Consider the following 19765-nt stretch of genomic DNA (forward strand, 5'->3'; position numbering starts at 1 on the left):
ACTCATGACTGCACGGCCAGGCACGACTCCAACACTATCATTAAGTTTGCCGATGACACAACAGTGGGAGGCCTGATCACCGACAACGACGAGACAGCCTATAGGGAGGAGGTCAGAGACCTAACCGTGTGATGCAAGGACAACAACCTCTCCCTCAACGTGATCAAGACTAAGGAGATGATTATGGACTACAGGAAAAGGAGGACCGAGCACACCCCCATTCTCATCGACGGGGCTGTAGTGGAGCAGGTTGAGAGCTTCAAGTCCCTTGATGTCCACATCACCAACAATCTAACATGGTCCAAGCACACCAAGACAGTCGTGAAGAGGGCACAACAAAACGTATTCCCCCTCAAGAGACTGAAAAGATTCAGCATGGGTCCTCAGATCCTCAAAAGGTTCTACAGCTGCACCATCGAGAGCATCCTGACTGCTTGGTATGGCAACTGCTCATTCAAATGTATTTGTTAAGCCACATTGTACTCCTGAACTAATTTTAACTTGCCTAAACAAAGGGGCTGAAAATTTACACAACGACTATATTTTAGTTATGAATTGTGTATTTACCCCCCCAACAAACAAAAACATCTTACACTTTGACATTAGTGTTTTGTGTAGATTTCTAACACATTAAAATGTAACGAATTCCAAAAGGTGTGAATACTTTTGCAGGACACTGTATGTGTGACCATATACAAAATGTGAGCAAAGTTTGAAATGATTTAACGTTTTAGTCAAATATTATATCCGTTTGGGCTTCTTGCGGTCAATTTGCAGTCTACGAATTACTTACAACTATATGTTCCGCCCATAGAGGAGGGAGTAAAATGTAGGCAAGCAATAAACTTTTCATGACGAAGTTTGCAAAGAGATTTATTTATAGACTAATACACTTGAAACAAATAAGCAAACCGAAAACTGCAGAGATTACTAGTGCCTCCCCTGCGATCAAACCGCCATAAAAATTAAAAATATATAACGCAGCCTAACGTGATCATTGACAGCTGCCTTGAAGGACACACACACAAAATGCTTTCTGCTACTAAGATCTGTGAAATGTAGGCTAAACTGACAACGGAGTGAAGAGCGGAAATCTCCACTAACAAGCAAGTCTGACAGGGGGAGATTTAGTTGATGATCCCTGTTCTAAAGAATTTTTGGCGTACCTAATCACAGCAGTTGACTGCGTATCTCCGATTCACAAATAATATATAATTGCTGTGTTCCTGTGAGCTAACCTAGCCTACATGCTAGCTAGACAACAATCACTTTGCCGCAGTAATACATTCAAATTGACATTTAAACCCTGCTTGGTATCACTAAAATAATAAATAAATAGGTTGCCTTATAATTCCAAAACGGAACGTTTAAATTAACTTTTCTGTGAATTGCAACATTGTGGCTGTCGAACATGTTAATGTTCTACAAAGTAACAAGCTTGAAGCTGCTGCTCCGTACCTACCTGCGGCTGTGTTGTTACAAGTATCAAGGCGTTGATGTATCCAAAATAATAGATAGACGTTTAAAACTCTATTTTTCAGGGATTCCTTCAATTGTCCAAACCAAAGAGGGGAAGGGCAAAATGCTAAACTTGTGATTAGCTTGTCCACTGGAGTCTGTGACTGTACAGTAGGTCGTGTCGACTCCACCCCAATCACCTTGCTTTTTTCTGCCCTGAGGCAGTTATGTTCCTGGTTGCTGCTTTGCGAACGGGAAACGGATTTGCGCTGAGTCAGAGTTTTTAAACGTATGCCAAACAAAAAATATTGATTTCAAAGTTTACCAAACCATAGGCTACAACTCTATGCACAAGGACTATGTTTAATAATGTTCACTGTAAATGTTAGTTAAACATATTTACTGGAAGAGCTGTGTACTCCATTCTGTGTGTTCCCGTTTTTTCTGAAAACTCAGTTAAATATCTGCTCTGAATTATGATTCAAGGATGTCTGCAGGAAGAATGGGGTGTCCGCTGGCTATGACATGACACATTGACTTTGAAAAAATCTATTTTGCTTATTGAACTATAGTAAGTGAACTGGATTTTCACCAAGTAACATAATTGAGGTAACTGAATTTCATCATGGGTCCCTGATTTATACTACACAGAAATGCATAGTTATGAATGTCATTCTCTTCATGGTGATGTATCCTAAATAGGTACACAAAGGTAAAAATATGCAATATCCTCCTTTGCATTTTTGGGTATTATTCTACACACTGGCTATTATTTTAATGAGCTCTGCCCCCAAACAATACCAAATTTGGTTGGTCTGGTTCGGACCAAATCTGAACCAATCATAGACATCTATGTTTCACAAGTTTGGACATCCAAGTACAGCAAAGTAGAGTACAGTGTGTCTCTTCATAAACACATAGTGAAGGAAATCACAACCTTTTGCTCACCTGATATAGAATACCTCATGTTAAGCTGCAGACCCTTTAATCTACCAAGAGAGTTGTCATCCATATTCATCACGGCTGTATACATCCCTCCACAAGCCAACACCACTTTGGCACTCAACAAACTGTATAAACAAACAAGAAACCGCTCACCCAATACAGTACATTATAGTGTACTCAACTCCAGTGTGCTCTGCTGTGTACTGTACTGAACTCTACTTCGTAGTACTTTACTGTACTGTGCTGTCCAAACTTGTGAATCCAACTGTGGTTTGTGACTACTATGATTTCCCATTGTAGCCAATTTAACTGCAGATACAGATTTTTCGGAAATTCGAATACCGATTTGGTTTGAGTTTTAATCACTAATTAATTTATAAACTAAATTGAATCAGTAAAAACACCATAACTAATTGATAGTTCTACCTTTACTTGTTATTTCTGTGAACTTTCATTATCCTGTTTTTAATTTTTTATAAATTTGCAAAAATTTATAAACCAGATTTTGCTCTGTCATTATGGGGTATTGGGTGTAGATTGATGAGGGGGAAAAACGGACATTTTAAAATAAAGCTGTAATGTAACAAAATGTGGAAAAAGGGAAGGGGTTTGAATAGTTTCCGAATGCAATGTATATACTTTTTCTGGTAGATGTTTTCTAAGACCCCCGTTTCCATCTGTTTGACCGGAAATCAAAGCCTTTGCTTATTCCACATTTTTAGGATGGAAAATGGTTGAAAAATGTATTTTCCTTAATTATTTAATGATATAGACTCGTAGCCTTCATTTGACACCCAAATTTGACATGCTCCTATGAACTTCACATGTTGGTGCTAATGGGTCATTTTACATGGAAATTACTTGCTACTGATTTATGATCTTTCAAAAAGGTAACAAAATATGATATCCTAAAAGTAAGCAGGCGAACACAAAATACATTTATGGTCAATCGAAAAAGCATATGCACCTAACCATATAAAGAAAATGATATAAGCGGGTATGGGAGCCAACAGTTGGAACTGAGTATGATGGCATCTTCATAATTATTGGGACTGACCTTGTGCACATTCTTTTTTCTTTAGCCTGACATCCCATATCATATCATTATGCTCTATGTTAATTTAATTTCAAAAGAGACAGATTTGTTTTATTGTAAAATTAGACTGACTTGAAATGGGGTAACATATTGCCTATGTGCAACAATGTTTGAACGCTAAATGCACTGTACACAGCCTACGAATCGTCAAGTCTAAACGTTGTATTACCACTAGATGGCAATGGTTTACATTTGGGTCGGTTTCATGTTATGCATTACCGTAGTATTGTAAATAGGGCCGGCTATATATTCAAAGTTACTGTCAGCGTCATCTGAGATGTGAGGATATTACGTTTTAGATATTTGCAAACAGACCTTCAAATACCACATCACATTTGAAAACCCCATGAAGATACCCTTTTATTTATCTTACTTTAATTTTGATCTATTAAATGATAATAGCCCAATTGTTCCTGTTGCAATACAAAAGAGTCGTTGAAGTAGGGCCTAGGCTGTTTTCATATTACATTTGGAGCGCAATATGTTTGCAATAGAAAAAGGCTGCAGAGGTTTGTTCCATAGTACAAAAATTCACGCCCTTCTATTATGGATGTAGCGGGGGAAAAACCTGTCACCAAGGGAGACGCGGAGGTTGCGTATGTGCCAATGGTCTGTGCACTGCTGTGTTGTGGATGGTCGGGAGAGTTTGCGTAATTTGGAGAGAATTACGCGTGGGTAGACGCCACGTAGAGAAATCTTCAACATCTCAAAAAGGGACATTTCAGGTACTAGCTTCATTTTATCATGTGTTTTAATTTCAATATTGTGCTTTTCAGAATATCTTAAACTTGACACTACTGCTCACCATTTCCTGTCGACAACAAGCTGTCAGGTTGCTTCTTAAGGAGATTAACTACCTAGCCCATACAATCTTTTTGTTGCTAAGGCTTTGAAAACACGGCAGAAGCCGAAAAGCAAAATTTGACAACATCATTATCAGGTACAATGTCAATATAAGGTTGTAGGCCGAACAAACTCAAATATACTAAATCGAACAAAAATATAAATGCAACATGTTTCATGAGCTGAAATTAAAAATCCCAGACATTTTCCATATGAACAAAACTCTTATTTCTCTAAAATGTTGTGCACAAATTTGATTACATCCCTGTTAGTGAGCATTTCTCCTTTGCCAAGATCCTCCATTCACCTGACAGGTGTGGCATATCAAGAAGCTGATTAAACAACATTATCATTACACATGTGCACCTTGTGCTGGGGACAATTAAAGGCCACTTTTAATGTGCAGTTTTGTCACACAACACAATCCCACAGATGTCTCAAGTTTTGCCGGAGTGTGCAATTGACATGCTGACTGCAGGAATGTCCACCAGAGCTGTTGCCAGAGAATTTAATGTTAATTTCTCTACCATAAGCCACCTCCAACATCGTTTTAGAGAATTTGGCAGTACGTCCAACCGGCCTCACAACCGCAGACCACATGTAACCACACCAGCCCAGGACCTCCACATCTGGCTTCTTCACCTGCGGGATTGTCTCAGGAGGGGGAGGTTTGGGGAGTATTTCTGTCTGTAATAAAGCCCTTTTGTGGGGAAAAACTAATTCTGGTTGCCTGGGCCTTGTTCCCCAGTCTGTGGTCATGGCTGCCAAGTAGGTGGGCCTATGCCCTCCAAGGCCCACCCATGGCTGTACCCCTACCCAGTCATGTGAAATCCATAGATTAGGGCCTAATTTATTTATTTCAATTTCCTTATATGAACTATTACTCAGTAAAATCTTTGAAATTGTTGCATGTTGCATTTATATTTTTGTTCAGTATACATCGACATAGTTTAACAGCACAATGACAATAGTAAACCTTACTTGTGGCTTGGCTAGATGGCTTGTTTTTTGGCTTGTAACCAGCAGCTTTTGGCTCCCTATTTACACAGTCAAATGTTTGGTTGTTTGAATGAGAGTTGCTATTCATCTTCCAATCAGAAGGGAAAATTAATTAAATCAATACATCAAATATGTAATTACAATCTTTGTCTTATGGCGTCAACTTTCCGTATGTATAAAATTATAATGATGATACAAAGTGCAGCCTATTATTATTCTTGGGCACAGTTTATTGGAAGTTAGACTATGTCACTGTGCTACTGTGAGTCAGTTTACTAGGTAACAACTATAGCAACAGTTTGCGCATCAGACCAGCAAGGCTTGGCCTAGAGTCTTCAGTGTGTGAAACTAGTCCTAATCCACCTCACACCTGCCACAGTGTGAGGCTATAAATATGTCGATTGCATCTCAGGTCATTAAAGTCCATCTGGAGTCATTAGGAAGTTTTTGAAGGCTGGCTCACAGGATGCCATCACAGCAAGTGTAAGGACTATAGTACTCTACCTGGCTTTGTCACAAGCTGCAGTAGCACCAACACTCAATAATTGGTTGATTGTATCAGTATGAGACAGTGGACGCTGCCTGTCTACTCAACAAGCAGACATCTCTGCGTTTACACAAGCAGCCCAATTCTGATATTTTATTCACTAATTGGTCTTTTGACCAATCAGATCAGCTCCGAAAAAGATCTGATTTGAAAAGATCTGATGTGATTGGACAAAAGACCAACTAGGCTTTGTTTACACAGGTAGCCTAATTCTGATCTTGTGCTACTTAATTGGTCTTTTGTCCCATCAGATTGGATATTTTGCCACTAATTGGGAAAAAGATCAGAATTGTGCTGCCTGTGTAAACACAGCTTTTGACTGGCCAAGAATGATATGACTAGGGCCCTGTGTTTTGCGCGATCATGTGATATAGCAAAATGTTATCCTGTATTTTAAGCCGTATCCAGAAATTAGAATTACACCACAAAACGAAAGCAATTGTCTGAAAAGAATACGAGACAGTTTCATGAAAAGCTATAAATAAAGGTTCAAATCCAGGCATTGCGTAACAGTGTATTTGCGTTTTGGTATATCAGAAGTATATTCATTTTCAATGGAACGCTGTGTTTGCCCTTGCAGCATTTCATTGCATCGTTCTGTGTTCTGTGTGGTGCATACGTTGGATATATCCAACGGATTCATCAAATTGTATGTGTAGATTTGACAGAAGTAGTAGCAAAAGGGGAACGTTGAACGTCTGCTGCATACATATCCAGTAAAAGTTGGATTACAAATTTACAAATTAATTTTTCGCAGCATTGATGCAACGACGCTGTTGGTCTGATCGAGGCAATAGAGTTAGTGGTCATGAAGCGTCAGTGACAATTGTAGAGTGAAGTTATAGGCATGGTATACCTCCCGGGTGGCGCAGTGGTCTAGGGTGGCGCAGCTAGCACTGCATCTGCGCCACCAGAGTCTCTGGGTTCACGCCCAGGCTCTGTCGCAGCCGGCCGCAACCGGGAGGTCCGTGGGGCGACGCACAATTGGCATAGCGTCGTCCGGGTTAGGGAGGGTTTGGCCGGTAGGGATATCCTTGTCTCAGTATGTAAAAAAATAAAAAAATGTAATAAAATGTATGCACTCTACTGTAAGTCGCTCTGGATAAGAGCGTCTGCTAAATTACTAAAATGTAAATGTAAAAAAATGTAAACCATGCTGAAATGGCTTATTAAACTGAACAAAAATATAAACGCAGCAATTTCAAAGATTTCACTGAGTTATAGTTCATATAAGGAAATCAGTCAATTGAAATAAATTCCTTATGCCTTAGTCTATGGATTTCACATGACTGGGAAAACAGATATGCATCTGTTGGTCACAGATACCTTAAAAAAAAAAGTAGGGAAGTGCATCAGTTAACCAGTCAGTAGCTGGCGTGCCTCAAGTAGCACGACACATCTCTTTCGCATAGAGTTGATCAGGCTGTTGATTGTGGCCTGTGGAATGTTGACCCACTCCTCTTCAATGGCTGTGCAAAGTGGCTGGAAACAGCTCTGGTGAATATTCCTTCAGTCAGCATGCCAATTGCATGCTCCCTCAACTTGAGACATCTGTGGCGTTGTGTGACAAAACTGCACATTTTAGAGTGGCATTTTATTGTCTCCTGCACAAGGTGATATTGATATTGCTGTTTAATTAGCTTCTTGATATACCACACCTGTCAGGTGAATGGATTATCTTGGCAAAGAAGAAATGATCACAAACAGGGATGTAAGCAAATTTCAAACATTTGAGAGAAATAAGCTTTTTGTGAGTATGAAACATTTCTGGGATCTTTTATTTCAGCTCATGCATTTATATTTATATATTTTTTCAGTGTTGTTTGTGAATATGCTGGTACTTTTTCTCTCCAAAATCCACCACACAACTTGGTCCCACTGCTGCCAGCACCATACCAATTTAAATCACAATTTATGCCAAGCAGTCAATCTGTGATGGATAGGACTCAGACCAGATAATAGCCCGGTGTGGTCATTATTATTACTCTTGGAGGCCACAGCACTTGAAGCCTTGATTCCCAGGCAGAGTGAATGCAAGACTACAGCGTAAATCCTAGTTAAAGAGCAAAACTGTAGGTATCATTGTACTGAATGTCATGACTATGTAAAGTAAGAGGTCATATGCCAACATCATCATTGTGTTGCACATTTTAACTCCTATCTTTGGCTGGGAAAATGGCTGTGTGTTTCTTGGACTTGGCGGTGATCTAACATAATCATAGGCTGTGTTTTCGCTGTAAAGCATTTTTTAAATCGGTCACGATGGGTAGATTAACAAGATGTTTATCTTTCATTTGCTGTATTGGACTTGTTAATGTGTGAAAGTTCCATATTTCGGAAAAATATTTTTGAATTTCCCGCGCTGCCTTTTCAGCGGAATGTTGTCGAGGGGTTCCGCTAGCGGAACGTGTGTCCTAGAAAGGTTAACAGAAGTGATCAAGTTCTGAAGATCATTGGGACTCAGAGATGGTCTGCTTTATGCTATAGCATGGCCTACTGGATTAAAACCATTGACCTAGCTTAGGCCACTCCAGAGAAGCCTAAACATAACCATGACCCCATTGACCTATACATTAGTTAACCCTTTAATGGATTTTGAAGGAAAACTGGTGTAAGAAATATGGTGGAGAAAACCTATCTTCTGTCCTTACTTCTGTGAGCATGGCATTGGGCAGCATAACACACAGTCATAATCCTTTCACCTGTGTGAAACACACCCAGCGGGTGACAGCGGCGGTGAGGTTGCCATTGTGCCACTCCGACCAGACAAGTGACTTTTACAAGGTGCAAAAGGTCAGGTCTTGTTAATTGTGTCGAGACGGGCCAGTTTACTTTAACTAATTACGTTACAGTATGTGGTGCCTAAACCAACCCTGTTAAGAAGTGATCTTAGTTTAGGCAGACAGTGCCAGTCAGACCTCGGTCAATTCTATTTGTTGTTTTTTTTTCAGTTACTTTAGGTGCACTTGGTTTAGCTCACCTGGTGTCAGTGTCGGATGGGGAGGGTTTGCACTTTTAGAACTATCCCATGGGTGCTATTGTGCCTGGAAAGCCTAATCAGGCACACCTAAAGTATTGTACACACCTACGGAAATACAGCATAATTTAGACCCAAATATGATGCCAGTTCTTGTTATTTGTATCTTGTCAGCCATGGAATATTTAGGGCCAAATCGTCAACATAAAGTATTTGCATTTTTGTATCTCACGTGTTTACACTTGACACTTACATGTGACATCTGCTATTAGAATATGATGATTGCATTGAAAAGACAGGTCTGAAAGTCGCTTTGTGGTCTGATTGTGTTCAGATCTGGCTGACCACTTCTGGAGTTGGTCAGAGACGCATTGTGTGCGGATTTCTCCTCAGCCTGATTGCATCCAGACTATCGGAAGCGCATACAGTGGGCGACGTCATCGGTGGAATAGGCCAAATATAATAATAACACAACATCAACTGATAGGTACTGCTAAATACTGTAGCCAACTAGCCAACTAATCTCTCTGGGAAAAACGTTCCTAGCGTGTGAGGAATGTGTTTGCTGGCCTCATAAATGCTAGCAAATATTTAGAAAAAAAACCTGTTTTGTTTGGCTAGAGTTATGCTAACCTGTTGCGATCCCTTTAGAATTGCTAGCTTGCTAGCTAGCTACAGAGGTTAGCTGGCTATTTAGCTACAGTAGGTAGCTACTGCCATCAGTTGTTGTGTTATCATATTTAGCCTATTCCACCATTTGTAGAATGCATACTGGCATTTGAAAATAGTGCGGGAAAAGGGAATCCGGATGCGGTAGACACATTTTAAATATAGGTGTAGATGCATGACGCGTTCGGAATTCCGTGATCAGAGCGCTATGATCAGAATACTAAAGCTGCATGAATTGTCAAGTCTAGGCATGGCCTTATAGCTCTACATCCACACATGTCATGTCACATTTAGGCCAGTTTAGGGTATTCATATTTTGGGAAATTAAAAACAGACTGATTTAAGATGCGTATGATTGAACCACTCAACATGCATCATAGTCAGTGGCGGTTCTAGCCTGTATGGTTCCCTGGGCGAACCCCCCCTTCAGCACCATTCTGCACTAACTGTCATTTTTATTCAGACATTTGGGCCAATACAAATAAATAATCATAACATTTTAAAACTATATAAACATAAAAATATATACAAAAATAAGACTCATAAATTTCAAAAAGTAACAAAGACAAATATAAACAAATTGTAGTATATAAATACAAATAAAAAAGCTAATTGAACTATTACACTATTACCCTATTGCTAACAAAACACAAATAAAACTAAATTTCACAAATCCTATATCACACAAATACACAAATAGAATAACACACTTATAAAGAAGAGAACCTGGTTTATTTGGTAGCATTTCGGAGTGTAACGGATTTGACTAATTGCATTAGTACTGTACAAAGTTAGAGGTGCGCTATTTGATAGATTACCCGCTCCACCTATCTCGGGCTTCCAGTGGGGAAACCTGAGGTCAACCTGGCATCTTGCCACCCCTGGCAAGATGCTGCCCTAGGCGGCTGCCCATGTTGTCTATACCTAAATCCGCAACTGAACATAGTCATATCAAGTATTTTGAGTAACCCTTTGTGTGCGTGTGTTTTTGTGTTTGGGAAACAGACCTACGCACCGTAAAGAAGGGGAATAGTTCAGACAGTGAAGATTACGCCACTCAGTGGGTTACACCTGTCATTTGCCTGCTTGCCTTCCTGACTGCCTGCCTGTCTATGTAACAGTCTTTCCCCTCCAGTGACCTTGTGTAACACTACAATATGTAAAAACAAAGTTGGATCAACCAAGACTATTAATCCCTCTCATCAATCAAATTTATTTATAAAGCCCTTCTTACATAAGCTGATGTCACAAAGTGCTGTACAGAAACCCAGCCTAAAACCCGAAACAGCAAGCAATGCATGTGTAGAAGCATGGTGGCTAGGAAAAACTCCATAGAAAGGCCATAACCTAGGAAGAAACCAGGCTATGAGGGGTGGCCAGTCCTTCTGGCTGTGCCGGGTGGAGATTATAACAGAACATGGCCAAGATGTTCAAATGTTCATAGATGACCAGCAGGGTCAAATAATAATAATCACAGTGATTGTCGAGGGTGCCTCAGGAGTAAATGTCAGTTGGCTTTTCATAGCCGATCATTCAGAGTATCTCTACCGCTCCTGCTGTCTCTAGAGTGTTGAAAACAGCAGGTCTGGGACAGGTAGCACGTCCGGTGAACAGGTCAGGGTTCCATAGCCGCAGGCAGAACAGTTTAAACTGGAGCAGCAGTACGGCCAGGTGGACTGGAGACAGCAAGGAGGATATAACACCACCCACTTTGCCAAAGCACAGACCCCACACCACTAGAGGGATATCTTCAACCACCAACTTACCATCCTGAGACAAGGCCGAGTATAGCCCACGAAGATCTACGCCACAGCACAACCCAAGGGGGGGCGCCAACCCGGACAGGAAGATCACGTCAGTGACTTAACCCACTCAAGTGACGCACCCCTCCTTGGGACAGCATAGAATAGCACCAGTAAGCCAGTGACTCAGCCCCTGTAATAGGGTTAGAGGCAGAATCCCAGTGGAGAGAGGGGAACCGGCCAGGCAGAGACAGCAAGGGCGGTTCATTGCTCCAGTGCCTTTCCGTTCACCTTCACACTCCTGGGCCAGACTACACTCAATCATATGACCTACTGAAGAGATGAGTCTTCAATAAAGACTTAAAGGTTGAGCCCGAGTCTCCGTCTCTCACATGGATAAGCAGACCATTCCATAAAAATGGAGCTCTATAGGAGAAACCCCTGCCTCCAGCTGTTTGCTTAGAAATTCTAGGGACAGTAAGGAGGCCTGCGTATTATGACCATAGCGTACGTGTAGGTATGTATGGCAGGACCAAATCAGAAAGATAGGTAGGAGCAAGCCCATGTAATGCTTTGTAGGTTAGCAGTAAAACCTTAATCAGCCCTTGCCTTAACAGGAAGCCAGTGTAGATAAGCTAGCACTGGAGTAATATGATCAAATTTTTGGGTTCTAGTCAAGATTCTAAACTGAAGTTTATTTAGTGCTTTATCCGGGTATCCAGAAAGTAGAGCATTGCAGTAGTCTAACCTAGAAGTGATAAATGCATGGATAAATTTTTCTGCGTCATTTTTGGACAGAAAGTTTCAGATTTTTGCAATGTTAAAAAAGATGTCCTTGAAACAGTCTTGATATGTTTGTCAAAAGAGATATCAGAGTCCAGAGTAACGCAGAGGTCCTTCACAGTTTTATTTGAGACGACTGTACAACTATCAAGATTAATTGTCAGATTCAACAAAAGATCTCTTTGTTTCTTGGGACCTAGAACAAGCATCTCTGTTTTGTCCGAGTTTAAAAGTAGAACATTTGCTGACATCCACTTCCTTATGTCTGAAACACAGGCTTCCAGGGAGGGAAATTTGGGGGCTTTAGCATGTTTCATCGAAATGTACAACTGTGTGTCATCCGCATAGCAGTGAAAGTTAACATTTATGTTTCCGAATCACTTCACCAAGAGGTAAAATATATAGTGAAAACAGTAGTGGTCCTAAAATGGAGCCTTGAGGAAAACCGAAATTTACAGTTGATTTGTCCGAGGACAAACCATCCACAGAGACAAACTGATATCTTTCCGACAGATAAGATCTAAACCAGGCCAGAACTTGTCCGTGTATACCAATTTGTGTTAACAATCTCTACAAAAGAATGTGGTGATCGATGGTATCAAAAGCAGCACTAAGGTCTAGGAGCACGAGGACAGATGCAGAGCCTCGGTCTGACGCCATTAAAAGGTAATTTACCACCTTCACAAGTGCAGTCTCAGTGCTATGATGGGGTATAAAACCAGACTGAAGCGTTTCGTATACATTGTTTGTCTTCGGGAAGGCAGTGAGTTGCTGTGCAACAGCTTTTTCTAACATTTTTGAGAGGAATGGGAGATTTGATATAGGCCGATTAGTTTTTAATATTTTCTGGGTCAAGGTTTAGCTTTTTCAAGAGAGGCTTTATTACTGCCACTTTTAGTGAGTTTGGTACACATCCGGTGGATAGAGGGCTGTTTTATTATGTTCAACATAGGATGGCCAAGCACAGGAAGCAGCTCTTTCAGTAGTTTAGTTGGAATAGGGTCCAGTATGCAGCTTGAAGATTTAGAGGCCATGATTACTTTCATCAATGTGTCAAGAGATATAGTACTAAAACACTTGAGTGTCTCCCTTGATCCTAGGTCCTGGCAGAGTTGTGCAGACTCAGGACAACTGAGCTTTGGAGGAATACGCAGATTTAAAGAGGATTCCGTAATTTGCTTTCTAATGATCGTGATCTTTTTCTCAAAGAAGTTCATGAATTTATCACTGGTGAAGTGAAAGCCATCCTCTCTTGGGGAAGGCTTGCTTTTAGTTAGCATTGCGACAGTATCAAAAATAAATTTGGGATTGTTCTTATTTTCCTCGATTTAAGTTGGAAAAATAGGATGATCGAGCAGCAGTGAGGGATCTTCGATACTGCACAGTACTGTCTTTCCAAGCTAGTCGGAAGACTTCCCGTTTGGTGTAGCGTCATTTCGGTTCCAATTTTCTGGATGCTTGCTTCAGAGCTCGGGTATTTTCTGTATACCAGGGAGCTAGTTTCTTATGGCAAGGTTAAATTGAGTTCCTCAGTTAGGTGGTTAACTTAGTTTTGTACTCTGACGTCCTTAGGTAGGTGGAGGGAGTCTGGAAGGGAATCTAGGAATCTTTGGGTTGTCCGAGAATTTATAGCACAACTTATTTATTTTCTCCCCAATTTTCGTGGTATCCAATCGCTAGTAATTACTATCTTGTCTCATCGCTACAACTCCCGTACGGGCTCGGGAGAGACGAAGGTCGAAAGTCATGCGTCCTCCGAAGCACAATCCAACCAAGCCGCACTGCTTCTTAACACAGCGCGCCTCCAACCCGGAAGCCAGCCGCACCAATGTGTCGGAGGAAACACCGTGCACCCGCCCCCCCTTGGTTAGCGCGCACTGCGCCCGGCCCGCCACAGGAGTCGCTGGAGCGCGATGAGACAAGGATATCCCTACCGGCCAAACCCTCCCTAACCCGGACGACGCTAGGTCAATTGTGCGTCGCCCCATGGACCTCCCGGTCGCGGCCGGCTGCGACAGAGCCTGGGCGCGAACCCAGAGACTCTGGTGGCACAGCTAGCGCTGCGATGCAGTGCCCTAGACCACTGCGCCACCCGGGAGGCCCATAGCATGACTTTTGATGATCCTTGGTTTGGGTCAGAGCACATTATTTGTTGCGATTGCAAACGTAATAAAATGGTAATCCGATAGTCCAGGATTATGAGGAAAAACATTAAGATCCACAACATTTATTCCACGGGACATAACTAGGTCCAGAGTATGACTGTGGCAGTGAGTAGGTCCGGAGACATGTTGGACAAAACCCACTGAGTCGATGATGGCTCCGAAAGCCTTTTGGAGTGGGTCTGTGGACTTTTCCATGTGAATATTAACGTCACCAAAAATGTATAGGAATGAGATAGGAACTCAGTGAGGAACGCTGTATATGACCCAGGAGGCCTGTAAACAGTAGCTATAATAAGTGATTGAATAGGCTGCATAGATTTCCTGACTAGAAGCTCAAAAGACGAAAACGTATTTTTTACATTTAAAAAAAAAAGAAGTGTTATTGTAAATGTTAGCAACACCTCCGCCTTTACGGGATGCGCGGGGGATATGGTCACTAATATAACCAGGAGGTGAGGCCTCATTTAACACAGTAAAGTCATCAGACTTAAGCCATGTTTCAGTCAGGCCAATCACATCAAGATTATGATCAGTGATTAGCTCATTGACTATAACTGCCTTGGAAGTGAGGGATCTAAAATTAAGTAGCCCTATTTTGAGATGTGAAGTATCACAATCTCTTTCAATAATGGCAGGAATGGAGGAGGTCTTTATTCCAGTGAGATTGCTAAGGCGAACACCGCCATGTTTAGGTTTGTCCAACCTTGATCGAAGCACAGACACGGTCTCAGTGGGGATAGCTGAGCTGACTACACTCACTTGTCTTCTTCTCACACTATTTCCACAAAAAACATCTGGGAAGGAGGATAGATTTCCTTTCTCTATAGAGTATGACTATATATAAAAACTCTACCTGTATAATTTCATTCTGCTGTTTAAGGTATTACTGATGATTTATTTTTTTACCACTGTATATTGTTTACTCTCTGCTCACTCTGTTTTTCTCTACTACAGAGTCTCTGTTGAATATAGCTGGGGAATGGATTTACAGCCAGTAGAAAGGTGATGCGGGTAGAACACCCTATTGGAAAGCGGCTGTCGCCTTTGCCTGTAGGTGTTCAAAGCTAACACCATGCCATAAGGAACTGTGTGCTACAACGATTTTACTGTGGGCTGGAACTATTCTTTTGGGCTGGAAAGACCCTCTCCACTTTCAACATGCTGATAGCTAACAATAGCATTTTCAGAGAGCTCTTCCAATGTCTCTGGCCGACAGCAGGCCTCCGAGCTCCTCAGTCAGTGGAATAGTCCTTAATTAGGAACAACAAACACACTGCACCGCCATCTGCTCTACATAAATAGATATATTGGACACATCAAGCTGCCGTGGAGAGGCTCAAGCCGGCAGCTGGCAGCTGGCACTTCTGCATGTGTGCACCTGTGTCTGTATAGTTAGTGTGTATGTTACCCTGTCTGCATGTGTGTGTGAATGTTCGCCACCTTGGATCCTGCTCGGAGCCACACACAGCCCGGGCGCCCAGCCTTCGGCCCGGAGATGCTGCAGACCAACAACTACTCCCTGGTGCTACTGATCCAGCTGAGCCTGTTGACCTTTGACCTGTTCGTCAACTCCTTCAGCGAGCTGCTGAGGGCCGCGCCCGTCGTCCAGCTGGTGCTCTTCATGTAAGACGCGGGGAAGGATGGGAAAGCCAGGGGGTAGACTCTGATGTAAATTCATTATTTAAAGCTTCTTCATTTAAGAGGTAGAAAGGGTGGGAGAAAAGGGGGATTGACACAATGTAAAAAGCAGTGTTTCTCAACTCTGGTCCCTCAGCACAGTGTGTGCGCGTGTTCATTTGTGTGTCTTCATTCGTTTAACGTAACTGTAACTAAATGGAAGCTTCTCTCTCTCTCTCTCTCTCTCTCTCTCTCTCTCTCTCTCTCTCAGTATCCAGGACATAGCCATCCTGTTTAACCTGATCATCATTCTGCTGATGCTGTTCAACACCTACGTGTTCCAGGTGGGCCTGGTGTCCTTGCTGCTGGAGCGCTTCAGGGCCCTGCTGCTGCTCTCTGCCCTCTACCTGACCCTCAGCATCTCCCTACACTCCTGGATCATGGTACGCTGTGTGTGTCACTTAAAATCTAAGTTTATTCGTCACATACACAGTTTACAGCAGGTATGAAAGGTGCAGCGAAATGATTATGTGTTAGCTCCCTCAATGCAGTACATTAGTCAATATCAACAACAAAAAGAGTCAAGTCAAAAATAACAAGTAAGAGAGATAATATGCATAGTAATAATGGACTGTATTTACACTGCATTTACAAATATGAAGTGGGCAGTGAGGGACTTGGTCTAGCAGTGGAATAAATAGTATTTAATAGAACAGCAGCGTTGACTGTGTGTTGCACTTGTACTTGACTTTCTTCCCCCCCTACTAGCACCGACTTTGTGATTAGCTACTTTATTGAGGTAAAATATATTTACTATGATTGAGATATGACTGAGATATGTGATTGTCCCACCATCACTAACTGTATGTCACTCTGGATAAGAGTGTCTGCTAAATGACTCAAATGTACAAATGTCAAGTGGGTGCTTGTGTGTGTGTCTATGGATGTGTTTGTGTGGGTTGGATGTGTGGGTAATCAGTGCAAATAATCTCTAAAGTGCAGATCATCTTTGAGGTGAAAATAGTCTCTAAGGTGCAGGTCTGTGCAGGCAGACAGCTAGGATTAGCTGTTCAGCAGTCTGATGGCCTGGTGGTAGTAGCTGTCTCAAAGCCTGTTGTTCTGAGACCCGATGCTCCGATACCGCTTGCCAGGTGGTAATAGAGTGAATAGTCCGTGGCTCAGTTGACCAGAGTCCTTGACGAGCTTAATGGCTTCACGTTTTCTGTAGGCCTCAGAATCGTTTATTACACGTGTATTGTAATTTACTATCAAATTATGGTTTATTATATGTTTTAGTGAAAGAATGCTATCCCTCAAACTGTATGGTGTATTGGGTTGTGTCTATCTCTGCAGAATCTACGCTGGCTAAAATCAAACCGCTATGTGTGGACTGATGGTCTCCAAGTGCTTTTTGTCTTCCAAAGAATAGGTGAGGCTGTCTTTGATCACACACTTACTGAAACGCATTTTAGGAAACCTTTTAGGCCTGAAACGCAATCCATCTTGGGTGCCTTCATTGAATCAAATAAGGTAGAGATCAGTGCTACATGGCAAATACTTATTGAAGATGGGTAGTACTACATCAGCCATGCACAAACACACGCACACCCAGCTCTCATACTGTTTATTGATATAGCGTAGTAGATAGGTACCAAGTTGACCCTTGAGTGCCATATGGGTCTGATTTTCATTCCCTTTATCTCCTAATTGGTTAAGAGGATTTATTGTTTGTTGTCTTTTCTGTTTCAAAACCAAATGACTTCAGTATTTCATTGGCGTGTAATGTGTGTTTGTGTGCAGCGTCCGTGTTGTACTACTACTTCTACAAGCGCACCACAGAGTACCTGGGTGACCCTCGGCTCTATGAAGACTCGCCTTGGCTCAGAGACGCCTTTGCCAATGCCAGGGCCCGCCAGTGAGCAAAGAGCAGTGTGTGGACATGAAACTGGTATGGACAGATCCAAAATAAACCCCTCCCCGTCCCGCGGACACAGAGAGGCACTGCTACAGGACACAGAGAGGCACTGCTACAGGACACAGAGAGGCACTGCTACAGGACACAGAGAGGCACTGCTACAGGACACAGAGAGGCACTGCTACAGGACACAGAGAGGCACTGCTACAGGACACAGAGAGACACTGCTACAGGACACAGAGAGACACTGCTACAGGACACAGAGAGACACTGCTACAGTGCGTGCAGAGCTGAAATAGACGCTTCAGTGCACAGGCCTGAGCTAATATGGAGGGGAAAACCAGAGGGAAGACCTCTGTGCTCTATCAGACATGGGACAACTTTAACAAGGAGGGTCAAAAATTTGATTCTGCTTGGATACAGCAAGCCACTTTACAGATCAAGCCAGATGTACAGGCAAACTGGTTTAGGGCCTTGATTAATGGACAGAATGTTATACCAAGATGACTTTGATGCTAACATGTGGGAACTCATAGTTTGATGTGACATTGACACAACAAGTTGTATTCTTTTCACACTTTGAAACTAGGTTTGTCTGTGTCATCTATCAATGTAATTATTATGTGTTGTTTTTCATGTGGGATGATTTGTGAGTTTGTGTGCCAGATTTTCTTGTGAAGATGACTGGAAAAGAAAAACCAATAATGTTTTATGTGTTTTAAAATGCTTACTTCTTTCCCTGCTTTTTGTACAAATGTATTAAACAAAACCCAGACAGTACATACACTGATAAACCGTGTCTGTGCTCGGTATGCACACACATGCGCTCAGCATAAGCACACATTTATGTGACACATCAATTTACGTCACAAGCTCTCAGCATTGTGACTGAGCTTACCTTTTTCTTATGACCCTATGCAGTCATTGCATTGACGTAAACCCACTGGATTAACAGATGGAAAAAGACAAACCGTTAAACAGTCATATGCATGCAAAATCTCCCAAAACAATTTGGGTGAATAGAATGTATGCTGGTCAGATACAATATGTCTCAGAATAGGGGACTAAAGACCTACGTCAGTCTATATATTACTGAAGGTAAAACTGGATGTGTCAGTCAATTTATCACCACATCTCTCCTAACCCACCCCATAAATAGTGCTCGACAGTAAAAATACACACCAATACACAGTACGCATGCTTGCTTTCAAGAAGCCACAGACAGGGATCTATTTTTATACCTGGGATTAATCAGGGATTTAGTCTTTAGCCTATAGTCCACAGGCCAGTGTTTTTGACAGCAGTGATGTCACCTCAGGCCATGTGTTTACGAAGGTGTCAGCAAGGATGGTGGATGAACCAAGATGTCTTACTCAGGCAGTTTACCATTGGAAAAAATGGTCAATGTTCCTTTCTGTGTAAGTGGGTGTTCCCTCTCTCGCGTGAGTATGCTTTCCCGTGTGAGACCAATGGCTCTGGTCTACTTATTGTCCTCTCCCCGCTCTCCCCATACACCCTGACTAGAAAAAATTTGCAAGGGAAATGTCTCGCTTCTGGCACCCCATCCGTGGGGCGGGAACAATAAGTAGACCGGAGTGGCCCGTCCCCCAAATAATTGAGGCAGGTGTCTCGCTTTCTCTACCATCTCTGGTGTCAGTCCTATGTTAACCTAACTGGGTGTGCACACACACACAGTACTAGAATGCCTGCCACTTTGACCATTATCGATTTGGATTGATACAGTAAGTAGATTAAGTGTCTCTTACAGGGGCATTTTGCTTGATCAACCGTGAGCAACAATGCCATGGCTCTGAAAGATCTCTAGTCCTCCTCAGTCACTTGGCTCTCTGCTGCTGAGGTTGACAATTTAAAGACTGATGTGAAAAAACGTCATATTACAGCGGGGTAAGCCAAATAATTGAAGTTATGGAACCCTCTTATGTCCAATGCAGATGGACAGTGCACCGTATTATACAAATAAACGCACCAACGACAAATCGACTTCCGAG

At 42.1% G+C, this 19765-nt stretch overlaps 2 protein-coding genes across 3 annotated transcripts in view; one reads left to right on the forward strand and one right to left on the reverse strand.

Annotated features, from left to right (window-relative positions):
* Positions 1 to 1714, reverse strand: part of LOC139562823 (CD151 antigen-like) — a 49736-nt gene extending 48022 nt beyond the window's left edge. The window contains exon 1 of the mRNA XM_071380936.1: positions 1463 to 1714. The gene's annotated coding sequence lies outside the window, so the exon portion shown is untranslated. The remainder of the gene's footprint in view (positions 1 to 1462) is intronic.
* A 2339-nt stretch (positions 1715 to 4053) lies between these two features.
* On the forward strand, positions 4054 to 18550 carry LOC139562825 (transmembrane protein 138-like). Of its 2 annotated transcripts, none has more exons than XM_071380938.1 (5): positions 4054 to 4224; positions 15179 to 15847; positions 16113 to 16284; positions 17195 to 17270; positions 17642 to 18550. In XM_071380938.1, exons 2-5 carry the CDS (start codon positions 15654 to 15656, stop codon positions 17758 to 17760), a joined length of 561 nt encoding a protein of 186 aa, XP_071237039.1. In that variant the 5' UTR covers positions 4054 to 4224; positions 15179 to 15653; the 3' UTR covers positions 17761 to 18550. The 2 variants fall into 2 exon arrangements, with proteins under 2 accessions (XP_071237039.1, XP_071237038.1); XM_071380937.1 differs by lacking the exon at positions 4054 to 4224 and adding an exon at positions 7299 to 7638.
* Positions 18551 to 19765: the final 1215 nt, after the last annotated feature.

This window comes from Salvelinus alpinus, chromosome 33 (genome assembly GCF_045679555.1).
Source record: "Salvelinus alpinus chromosome 33, SLU_Salpinus.1, whole genome shotgun sequence".
NCBI classification, from domain to species: Eukaryota; Metazoa; Chordata; class Actinopteri; order Salmoniformes; family Salmonidae; genus Salvelinus; species Salvelinus alpinus.